At 34.7% G+C, this 12,691-nt stretch overlaps 2 protein-coding genes across 2 annotated transcripts; one reads left to right on the top strand and one right to left on the bottom strand.

The window, feature by feature from the left end:
* The first annotated feature begins 4,542 nt into the window (after positions 1-4,542).
* LOC110731712 (calcium-transporting ATPase, endoplasmic reticulum-type-like) lies at positions 4,543-9,950 on the top strand. The gene is made up of 7 exons (XM_021911593.1): positions 4,543-6,959; positions 7,265-7,386; positions 7,466-7,744; positions 7,834-8,217; positions 8,373-8,482; positions 8,572-8,800; positions 9,048-9,950. The coding sequence occupies exons 1-7, from the start codon at positions 5,681-5,683 to the stop codon at positions 9,612-9,614; spliced, it is 2,970 nt and encodes a 989-aa protein (XP_021767285.1). The 5' UTR covers positions 4,543-5,680; the 3' UTR covers positions 9,615-9,950.
* LOC110731713 (pentatricopeptide repeat-containing protein At5g08510-like) lies at positions 9,804-12,237 on the bottom strand. The gene has a single exon (XM_021911594.1). The coding sequence runs from the start codon at positions 11,750-11,752 to the stop codon at positions 10,235-10,237; it is 1,518 nt and encodes a 505-aa protein (XP_021767286.1). The 5' UTR covers positions 11,753-12,237; the 3' UTR covers positions 9,804-10,234.
* Positions 12,238-12,691: the final 454 nt, after the last annotated feature.

Below are 12,691 nucleotides of genomic sequence, written 5' to 3'. Positions count from 1 at the left end.
TGTTGTGTACTCTTTGTTCCAGCTGCACACTTTTTATTTCAACCCCCTTTTTTGTTGGATATTTAGAGTGTTGATGGTTACGCAATCGCGACCATGAAGGAGCGCTCGCGCAAGTTAAGCGCGGCCGCGCAGAGAGCGGCCTAAACCGCATACCTCTCTGGAATTTGGAACTTTGGAAGGGCGCGTCCAAGTGGTGCGCCCGCGTGCCCGGTCGCGCCTAAACCGCGCCCCCTTCTGCCTTCCTGTGGAAATTTCGCATTTCTGATGAGGAGCGCCCGCGCCTCCCTGTTTTGCGGTTTTTTCTAACGGTTGAGTTTTTATTAAAAGGCTTATTTTCGTGAAGAAAAGTAGACTGATTTTCTTCTTCTCCCCAAGCAGTATTCTCTACACTTTTCTCTCAAATTTCTTGCAAACTTTTGTGAGAAAACTCTTTCAATTATTCCAAATTTTGTGAATTTGTCATCTTTAATTCGATTCTTAGTGTAAAGAACGATTGGCTGTCGTATGTATCTCAAAGAGTATTTCCGGATTAAACTCAAGCACCGTTGTGGGGGAAATTATACTCTTTAGGAAAGTGTTCACACGCCTAAGACATTGTATCAGGGATTGAGACTCAAGTGGTCATAGTATTTCTCATGTTCATGTTCGTTCTCAAAGGCTTGGAGTAGAGGCAAGTGTAATATCTTTCACATTAGTGTATTTCTTAGTATTTTTTGTAATACTTTGATAATTTGGTGTTTGGTTGTAATATTTTGAATAATATTGATTGTTGTATAATCTAGTTGAATTATACTTCATTTTAGGTTTTGTTCCCACATTTATTAGTAATTCTTGTCTTGAATTACTTGAAAACCTAACATTTTTTACTGACTTACTCTCATTTTACTTCATATGGGCCCAAGAGTAAATAACCATATGGTTATACCACTAAATGGGTTTCATCCTCCAAGTAGGAGGGAACAATCCCAACACTACTCAAAATTATACTTCACAATGGGAATAAACGCACCCTTAAACTTTATTCAGGGTTTGTTCTGTTCACCTTATTTTCACTTATTTCAGGTCTAGCTAATAAGTTCAGTTCAAGAAATTAAGTTTTGATAAGAGTTATCCAAGTTCAAATTACATCTAAAATAAGTTTTATTAAGTTCAGATAAGTGAAAAAATCAGGTGAATAGCACCCTTACATGAGTTATTACTTCCTTTGATGGTCATTGACTCAGGCCCTATTCTTTTGAGTTGTTCTGCTCTGCTCTACTCTGCTCTGCTCTGCTATGCTTATAAATAATTAATAATAATAATAATAATAATTATTATTATTATTATTAATAATAATATTTGATAATAATAACTAATATTTATAGATAATAATAATTAATATTTAATAATAATAATTATTGATATTTTATATTATTTAACACATTTTCTAATTTTATTAAAAGAGTAAATAAATCAAATAATAATAATAAAATAATGCGATAATAATAATAATAATAATAATAATAAAAATAAAAATATTAAAAAAAATAAATAATAATAATAATAATAATAACACAACAACAACAATACAACAATAATAATAAATAATAATTAATGATAATAATGCGATTTAATAATGCTAATAATAATAATAATTATGCAATAATAGTAATAATAATAATAATAATAATAATAATAATAATAATAATAAATAATTAATGATAATGATGCGATAATAATAATAATAATAATAATAATAATAATGAAATCCGCTCTGTCTTGCATTACTGAAATCTGCTCTACTCTGCCCAGAAGCTCAAAAGAACAGGGCCTCACTGTGCAACATATATTTTCCCTATATTTTCATGCAAAACAACTACTGTACAAATTAAAGTATAAAGCAAGGGGTATTTTTTGTTTATTTAATTTTCAATTCTTTTCTATTCGATACTTCATGACAATTTAAATTCACCTTTTGTGTAAAACTGTAAATGATGAGCCAAATGCCTTCTTAATTACCAAATACAAAATTAGCCGCGAACAAGATAACTAATACTTCGATAAGTCTTTACTTGAAGTACTAAATTACCTCACTTGTACTATATTGTACGAAATATGTCAAATTATTTGGAGCTTAAAAATTATTTTATTGTTACTCCATAGTCGTACGGATTAATGTATGATCATTTGATTGTAACCGATGACTGTCAAAAGAGGTTGTGCCACGCTTAATGTCAGTGAGAAGGAATTAAAAGAGACTTATCTCATTAATTGAAGCAAACATCAAACTTTTATCGGTTTTTGCAAGTTTTTTTTGCCCTCACTTGTTTAACAAGTCAAAAAATCTTAGTATGTAATTAGGATCTTGCTAACAAGTGTTCTGGGACGTTAGATAACTAATTAATATATTACTTAAAATAGTATTAAGTTCGGAATGCATGAAAAAATCACGCGTTGATCGGTTAATTAATGTTAATTTTACTTAAATATTTCCACATTTAGTTTTCTTATCTAACGCCTCGGGGGTGCTCGTTAGCTTTTGTCATGTGATTAAATTAATCTTAAATGTCTTTTTTTAAAAAAAAATCTTAAATGGCCCACAACCCATAGTTTCTACTTAACCCTAGATAGCCATTGCCTATTATTACCCATTATCACAAGTTTTCACAAATTTATTTATCTCGAGATTATCAACTTAATTATTTGTTTGAAACAAATGAAAATAAGGTGAACATAACATGATTTCATTGTGAGACTTATAACCATGAATAATCCAAATGATCTCACTTTAACAAGAGTTTACTTGATAATTTTATTTTTTTCCTTATACATTAGTACAAAATACGATCAAGTTTAATATATACTTTCCTATCTCTTTTTAAAAAAATTGAGATAACTCTTATGAAGTGTTTGAATAATTATAGTCTCTCAAATATTTATTTACTTATTTGCCCAAATAAGTTCTAAATTAAGAAACCGACTTCGATCAAGTTGTTTCATAAACTATTTATTACTTATTTCTATCAGGATTAGAATAAATTATACTTCGGACTATATACCTCGTATCTTTCTCTAATTGTTTACAGTTATATTAATTAAAATCATAAAATCAGCCGAAGACTTTACTCAAAATCTCATTTCTATTAGCTAATGCATACTCTGCATTAGATCATGCTAATTCGCATTACTTGGTCCAAAGTGTGTATGGTAGAATATACTTATTTCCTGATCTTGACTAAGGAAGTTTCCCGGAAATATAACCAATGGTAATTAATTATCAGAAGTTGTTGAAAAGCGACTTGAGATCGATGAGTTGAACAGTAGGCAGCAAGTTTTGTTTCATTTTTAATTAATTTCATTATATATGTGATGCATACGATATTTAAACTTATCTGATTTTAGGGGTGTATTTCATTTATTTGATTTTCACTTATTTAAACTTATCTTATCTTGTCTGAATTTATTTGAATAACCTATTTAAACTTGTTACTCTCTCCGTTTTTTTATAAGCTAGAGTTGGAAAATTTCACTATTCATAGATCATAATTGACTTAATTTTTTTTTACCAATATATAATATATATCATATAATATGTTGTTGGATTTGTCATAATCTCTACTTTTATAAATTATTTTTTTCTAATTTTTACTAACTTTTAATTAAAGATATTAATGGTCAAAGCTGTGTCTTGGCAAATGTGTAAATCCAACTCTAGCTTATAAAAAAAAACAGAGAGAGTACATCTTATCAAAACTTATTTTAGTTGTAATTGATGACCTTTTCATAACTTATTTTCTTTATTGAATTTATCTTATCCGAATTTATAAGACTTGAAATAAGTGAAAGTAAGGTGAACAAAACAAGACTTTACATACCACATTTTGTCACTTTAAAATTCAACTTGACATTCACTGTTTATATCTAATTCAAATGGACCAAATAGACAAGATTACTTCAAAAAAATGAATTTTCTCAGATGTATCAGCATATTAAAATTATCACCATTTTAAAGAAATCGGCAAACAACACTGCAAACTCTTAATTATTGAAACGTAACTTCGTAGTAATTAGTACTTCTATTCTGCAAAATCACATACATAAAGGTTTGTGGGAGGGAGTCTTAAATGTGTCAATTTTGTCCCTTATATCGGGTTATCAAAGAGATTACAACATATTAAGAAGTAATTTTCATAATATATGTGGGCTGAACTTTATTTTAAAGGGAATTATTTCTAAATGCAAAAATAAGATATTTCCGTTACAAAACAAGTTAAAAGAAGAACGTTGTATTAATTTGTCATATAATAAGAAACAAATTATTAAGTGTTTTTTTAATTCTAATAAGGACACAAGGATTTGGTACTTCCAAATTGAAAAAAATGACCTTCCTCCAATCCAATAATAATATAGGGTTGTCAAGCAACTATCCAATCATTAATTAAATCGAAAGACATAAACAACTTCCTTTTCACCCTTCTAAAGTGCTGCAATTGGTGGCTTGGTGCCCTTAAATTATTAATGTCCAACCATCTTAAAGACCAAAAGTACAACTACATTTTATATTTTCATCTTTCTTGTGATAATAATGTCAACAATATTATGGAGGGTATTATTGTCAATTTAGAACATGCTTACCAACTTTTTCAAAATTTAAACTGAATTTTTTTTTTTTTTTTAAAAAACCATTACCCCGTAACATGAAACAACACAAAAGCTAAAGTTCAAAGAAACGAACCATCCTCGACAGTTCCTAAACTTGCAGATTTTCCTTTTTTATTTTTATTTTTTAAGATTTTTGTTCTTTCTTTACAATTTTACCTTTTTTTTTTACTTCATCAGAATGCTTTGTATCCAAGCTACTCTATGACATAGAATCACTACCTAATTCTTTTTAGGAATCCTTTTTTTTTAAAAAATTAATTTTGTCGTTACTTTCATTATTTGTTTTTACCTTTTTTTTTTTTGCTATATATTGGTTACAAAATTTTCCTATTTTGTTGGACCAAGTAAATTTCCATGGTGTTTCCTCTGTTTTCCTGGCAAGTATTTTCTTTTTCTCATTTTTTGTTTTTACTAGAATTGTGTAATTGTTGATTTCTTTTATGGGATTTGTTCATATTTTGTGAATTTAACATAAAGGTGTAAACTTTTCCTTCATTAGCAAAGTTTAGAATTTGAATTTCAAAGGTAATGTTAGTTATTATGTTAATACGACTTTTATTGGTTTGATTATGACATAAAAACTGTTTTTGACTGAGTTACGTTTGTGGATTCTTCACGTTGGTTTGGTTTGACATTTTAATCAGCACAAAGACAGAATTAATTGATTATAATATAAAATTGAAATCAGTTTGAAAATCAAATATACTATATGATCTGAGTAATTTTCCTTTTTTGTATGAACATTAATGCAGGAGAAAAAAAGATGGAATTTTAAGAATTGTAAGTTAAGAAAGATCGAGAATCTTTGTTGGGTTGTGAGTTTGCAATGGTAGCAATAACATCAATGGAAGAAAAACCATTTCCTGCTTGGTCTTGGTCTTGGTCTGTTGAAAAATGCTTGAAAGAGTACAATGTCAAACTAGACAAGGGTTTGGGTAGTTATGAAGTTGAAAAGCGAAGGGAGAAGCATGGTTGGAATGAGTTAGACAGAGAAAAAGGGTAGCCTCTATGGCATCTTGTGTTGGAACAATTTGATGATATGCTTGTAAAGATATTGATCACGGCCGCGTTTATCTCTTTTATACTTGCTTATTTACATGGCCGGGAGTCCGGTGAGACCGGTTTTGAGGCCTATGTTGAGCCTTTTGTAATTGTGTTGATCCTTATTCTTAATGCCATTGTTGGGGTATGGCAAGAGACTAATGCAGAGAAAGCCCTTGAAGCACTGAAAGACTTGCAGGGTGAGTCTGCAAAGGTTGTAAGAGATGGTTATGTTATCCCGGACTTGCCTGCAAAGGAGCTAGTCCCGGGTGACATAGTTGAATTGCGAGTAGGAGATAAAGTTCCTGCTGATATGAGAGTTGCTGCTCTGAAAACCTCGACTTTGAGGGTTGAGCAAAGCTCATTCACAGGAGAATCTATGCCTGTTCTGAAGTGCACTTTGCCTGTTTTCCTAGATGACTGTGAATTGCAGGCAAAGGAGAACATGCTTTTTGCAGGCACGACGATTGTCAATGGGGCTTGTCTTTCTATTGTTGTTGATACTGGGATGAAGACTCAGATTGGTAAGATTCAGACTCAGATTCATGAGGCCTCATTAGATGAGAGCGAGACTCCCTTGAAGAAGAAGCTCGACGAGTTTGGTAGTAGGCTTACTACTTTCATTGGAATTGCTTGCTTTCTTGTTTGGGTTATTAACTACAAATACTTCTTATCATGGGATGTTGTGAATGGATGGCCAACAAATTTCCGATTTTCTTTTGAGAAGTGTACGTACTATTTTAAGATAGCTGTTGCCCTTGCAGTAGCTGCCATTCCTGAAGGCCTATCTGCAGTCATCACAACCTGTTTGGCTTTAGGCACAAGGAAGATGGCACAGAAGAATGCAATAGTTAGAAAGCTGCCTAGTGTAGAAACCTTAGGATGTACTACCGTTATTTGCTCGGATAAAACAGGCACTCTGACAACCAACCAGATGGCTGTGACCGAGTTCTTCACTCTGGGAGGAAAATCTACAACTTCACGAGTTTTTAAAGTTGACGGAACTACATATGATCCAAAGGATGGAGGAATAGTGGACTGGAATTGCTATAATATGGACGCAAGCCTCCAAGCTGTGGCAGAAATATCTGCTGTCTGCAATGATGCTGGGATTTTCTGCAATGGTCGTGCTTATCAAGCCACTGGTTTGCCTACTGAAGCAGCACTTAAGGTTTTAGTCGAGAAAATGAGTGTTCCTGATGCTAAGGTGAGGAACAAAATCCGTGACATGCAGTTTGCTGCAAACTACATGATCGATCGTACTTCAGTCAAACTTGGTGAGCAATTTGTCTTCTTGTCATATTATCTTTTTCTTTTGCTTTATTGTAGTAACATGAATTACAGAAATGGCCTCCAACAACACTACAATAGGGTCTTAGATACAACCTTCCATGACCCCCCAACTTGAATCAGTCCCTTACCATTCGGGGAAAGATGGAAGCTTCAACCAGTGCTCCATTCCCTGATTCTTTCTGGTTGTCATAAACTAGACTAGAGTTCAGTTGTAAAACTTTGTGTACAGGACATGGTGGATTTTGATTAATTAATAGAATATTACTAATCTAAGTCTCTTCATGGGCAGTTTGCTGTGACTGGTGGGCAAAGAGGTCAAAGAGGTTGGCTACACTGGAGTTTGATCGATTTTGCAAGTCTATGAGTGTCATTGTCCAAGAACCAACTGGTCAAAACCGTCTACTTGTTAAGGTGAGTTACATCAGCTGCTAGCTTATAGTTTCTCATTTGCTGTAAACTTTTCCTGAAATTAAAAGCAAGGAATTCACAGGGCGCTGTTGAGAGCTTATTGGAGCGCACTTCACATGTTCAACTAGCAGATGGATCAATGGTTCCAATTGATGAATCCTGCAAGCAATTGTTGCTGTTGAGACAGTTTGAGATGAGCTCAAAGGGATTGAGATGTCTGGGACTGGCATACAAGGATGACTTGGGTGAGATTTCTGATTACTCCAATGCAAGTCATCCAGCCCATAAGAAGCTCCTTGATCCTGCTTGCTACCCAGAAATTGAGAGCAACCTTGTTTTCGTGGGAGTTGTTGGTATAAGGGTGAGATTTTCTTTTCACATAATGATTGTCCTTCGTAGTTACTGCTTCAAATTCTTCCCTATACTCTTCTAAGGCTTAAAATGGAACAGGATTCACCTCGTGAGGAAGTACCACAAGCAATGGGTGATTGTAAACAAGCAGGGATTAGAGTGATTGTCATTACTGGAGACAACAAGTCTACAGCTGAAGCCATCAGTCAAGAAATCCAGCTGTTTGCTGACAGTGAAGAACTGAAGGGAAGAAGCTTTACTGGCAAAGAATTCATGGCACTTTCCTCTTCAGAACAGATTGAAATTCTAACTAGACCTGGAGGGAAGGTTTTTTCTCGCGCTGAGCCTAAACACAAGCAAGAAATTGTTAGGATGCTAAAGGAGAGCGGAGAGATTGTTGCTATGACCGGAGATGGTGTCAATGATGCTCCTGCTTTAAAACTTGCAGACATTGGAATTGCAATGGGCATTTCTGGAACTGAGGTACACACATTCTTCTCCTTGCCCAGAAGGAAATCACAATTAATTGAACTCTACATTGAACTTCACTTGATTCTTGACACATCCAATTAAAAAAGACATCAAGTCCATCTATTTTCATATTTGTGTACTAAAACTAAAATTACACAATGATCCAGGTGGCAAAAGAAGCTGCAGATATGGTGTTGGCTGATGATAACTTCAGTAGCATAGTTTCTGCTGTTGCTGAGGGTCGCTCAATTTATAACAACATGAAAGCTTTTATTAGGTACTATACAGCTGTGCTTCATATTAGCATCTACAAGCTTTATCTTTGGATCGGTTATCAATGTTCAAATCCCTTTTATCTATGTGCAGGTACATGATATCATCCAATGTCGGTGAGGTTATGTCCATATTCTTGACTGCGGCACTTGGCATTCCAGAATGTATGATACCAGTACAGCTTTTGTGGGTAAATTTGGTCACAGATGGCCCACCTGCTACAGCCCTAGGTTTCAACCCTGCAGATGTAGACATCATGCACAAACCGCCCCGCAAAAGTAATGATCCTCTAATCAATTCCTGGGTTCTCTTCCGATACCTGGTGCGTATTCGCAAACTATTTTCATACTTCGATTTTTAGTACTTTTCTAATCCCTTTCATACGGGGTATTCTCTCCCCTAAGGATCTTTAAGAGAGTCTTTATCTTAATAGCAAAAGGGACTCCTACTAGGTTACTGATGCTGCCACTCACACTCCCTGCATCAAAAGCTGCAGAGGAGCGAGGCCATATGTCATGAAGGATGCAAAACTTACTTATGTTTTACTGATGGTCTTGTCATTGTAACAGGTGATTGGGTCCTATGTTGGCTTGGCAACAGTCGGAATTTTTGTCTTATGGTATACTCAACCTTCTTTTCTGGGTATCAATCTCATAAGCGATGGCCACACACTCATACAAATGTCTCAGCTACAAAACTGGGGAGAGTGCTCATCATGGTCAAATTTCACTGCTTCCCCATTCACAGTTTCAGGGGGGCACATTATAAGCTTCACAAATCCATGTGACTATTTTTCAGTTGGTAAAGTGAAGGCAATGACCCTTTCACTTTCTGTTTTGGTGGCAATAGAGATGTTCAACTCTTTAAACGCCCTCTCTGAAGACAACAGTCTGATCACAATGCCACCCTGGAGAAACCCTTGGCTGTTGATTGCCATGTCTTTCTCTTTTGGGCTTCACTGTCTCATAATGTATGTTCCCATACTGGCAAATGTGTTCGGTATAGTTCCACTGACTTCTGCTGAGTGGTTATTAGTCATCATTGTTTCGGCTCCAGTGATCCTTCTTGATGAAATTCTCAAATTAGTAGGAAGGAGTCGACGAAAGATTTCAAAGGTGAAGGTGAAGGCAATGTAAGCCTTGTGTTCTGGTGCAATTTGAGAACTAACAGACTGAAGCCCTGCAATGGTATGAAAAGCATGGCACAATATATATAACTTTGTTTTTCCATATGATTTACGTCCTGTAGCATATGTGTAAATTTAGATTCAGTAGTGCTTGTCCATGTACATTTTAACAACAAAAGAATGTGTTTTTATTTTTTCTTTTCTATTTACTGCCTTTTACAGGCAAGTTAGCATAAAGTGAACGCTCAATGTTCCAAACCTAGCATGTATAAAAAATGCCTGAGTTTTTTCAGTGATTTTTCAGCTGTTGCATAATAAAGCTAAAATACAGTGGTGATGAGTTATATTTACCTGTGGGCAGTTGTATCAAAGCTCTACTTGCATATAGCATATGCTTTGAGTTACAATGACAAGTTTGCATATCAGCAAAAAAGTATCTGATCCATCAGAGGTCATAATTTCTTCCTGGCTTCCATTTGTATTTTGAAAGATCAACACCCTTATGTATGTCCATTGAAATTGTCAGATAAATTCCCCAAAACAAAAGCAAGACAAACGGTTAGAGCAACAAAAAGGACACAAGTAAATTTTGTTGTATTGAAATTTATGAAATTATGCAAGAGAAATTAATTAAGCATCCATTTCAGTTTCATCTCCACTGTAACTCTTCATTATCTCATGGTATACATTTTCCAGCACTGTGTATATCTCATATGACTTTGGATGTGATTTATCCTCTACAATAAACAAATGAATTTGATCTGCCTCTTCAATACTGCTATAGCCAGCTGCTTTTATGATTTGGCTTCCCTTCATCATCTTTCTCAACTTTGCCACCCCATCCCATCTTTTCACTGAAGCATAAATATTAGAGAGAATGACGTAATTCCCTGAATTCCACGGTTCAAGCTCAAAAAGTGCCTCTGCTGTCTTCTCTGCCACCTCGACATTACAATGGAAACTGCAGGCCCCCAAAAGGGTGCCCCATATCACAGAGTCGGGTTTCATTGGCATAGTCTGTATAAGGTTATAAGCTTCATTGAGCTTCCCTTTACGCCCTAGAAGATCAACCATACAACCATAATGTTCTAACCTTGGAATAATACCAAACTTATCCTTCATTGATGCAAATAATTCTTGGCCTTTAGCAACCTTGCCACCATGTGTACAAGCCATTAGAGCCGCAACAAACGTTATAGAATCGGGCACCATCCCTTCTCTCAACATTAAACGAAACAAATGAAGAGCTTCTTCATGTCTTCCATGTATAGCAAAACACATCATCATTGAATTCCAAGAGCACAGATTCTTCCTGTTTCGAATCTCATTAAACAACTGCATTGCTCTATCAAGTTTACCACATTTTGAATACAACTCCAACAAGGCATTGCAGACAAACAGATTATCCAAGTAACCGTTTCGCCTCGCATACTTTTCTATCCTCTCTCCAACCTCCAATGCACCAAGATTAGCACAAGCTGGAAGAACACTAGTTACACTCACCTCATTAGGCTCCAACCCTTCTTCCTTCACCATGGACAAAAAAGTGTTTAAAGCATTCAAATACTGCCCATTTTGAGAATACCCAGATATCATTGTAGTCCAAGAAATCACATTTTTCAATGGAATTAACTGAAACAATTTCTCTGCTTCCTCCATCTTTCCACACCTAGCATACCCAGAAAACAAAGAATTCCAAGTGGGTGTATCTTTATATTGCATATGATCAAATTGATTACGAGCATATTCTAATAAACCCAACTTAGCATACATATCAACCAATGCAGTTGTTGCAAATACATCAAATTTAAACCCAGATAAGATGAAATGAGCGTGGATCATCCTGCCAAGGTGAGGAGAGGAGAGCGAAGCGCAGGCGGCGAAAAGGAAGGTGAAAGTTTGAGGATTGGTGGAGCAATGGCGTTGATACATTTGGGTATAGAGGGAGAAACATTGTTGTTGAGGACCATGGCAAGCGTAAGCTTGAATAAGCTTGTTGAATTGAATGGTTGTTGGTTGAGGAATATGGTCGAACAGTTGGTGTGCATAAGAAATGTTGGGGATTTTGAAGAGCTTTTCGATGAGGATTTGAGCGTAATCGAAGCCATTTCGAAGGGAAAATGCGTGGATTTGCTTCACTTGATTCATAACAATGCTGCGATTTCTGGCATGTTCTTAACTTATACGGAGTACCGTCATTGGCAGCCAAGTGCAGTGAAGCTTACTTGAGGGTACGGTGTTTTGTTTTGTTGTCTCTATACTGTGTTTCGCTTATCTTAGGCATATATCATGGCAAAGTGAGAAATGTAGTTTATGTCAATTGTAGTCGCCTAATTGGTATATATCGTATGACTTTTTTTTATTATTTATTAATTTTTTAATTATTTATAAAATATTCGGTAATTATTTTTAGGTTTAAACAATAAAATGTTGATTGAATGTACTTTGTATATGTTATGATTCATGCACAACCCTTGTACGGAGTAATTAGTAAAGATAACTCAAATCGAAAAAAATTTTGAAGTGTAAAAGTAAATTGTTTCTCTTACAATTAATAGTAGTACAATTTTCAAACCAAAGTCAAAATTGCTAGATAAATTTCATTAGTAGAGTTGCATAGCTCGACTCATGTCCAAATCTAAACTCTTTAATTAGTTAAGTACTTATACAGTCGCTTATCAATAAAGTAATTCTACCCCAAAGAATAAAAAGTTGACTTGTCATGTGTTTTTATCTCCGAAAGTGTTATATACAAGTCCTATAATTAGCAGGAAAAAAAAAAGACTTGAACCCTACTTGGATTCCAAAGAGTGGTTTATGGTTGATTAGAGAATGACCATGAACATTGGAACACCATTAGCACTAGCACTAGCACTAATGTATGCTTTCAATTATAAGTTTCATGACTTTCACGTGATCACCTCACGTACTTTACCCACTTGAATGGAAAAAAGGAAAATCTTTTATATGAGCGAGATTGATCCTTAATGACCTTAAACCACAAGAATATTAGGTGAGAAATAATGTTACTACTCCACCACCTCAACCTCTCCTATCATATTCCGTATACACTCTTACGTGCTATGA

Source organism: Chenopodium quinoa, unplaced genomic scaffold (genome assembly GCF_001683475.1).
Source record: "Chenopodium quinoa cultivar QQ74 unplaced genomic scaffold, ASM168347v1, whole genome shotgun sequence".
Lineage (NCBI taxonomy): Eukaryota > Viridiplantae > Streptophyta > Magnoliopsida > Caryophyllales > Amaranthaceae > Chenopodium > Chenopodium quinoa.
The sequence above is the reverse complement of the archived record's forward strand: the minus strand, read 5'-3'. Positions and strand labels throughout refer to the sequence as shown.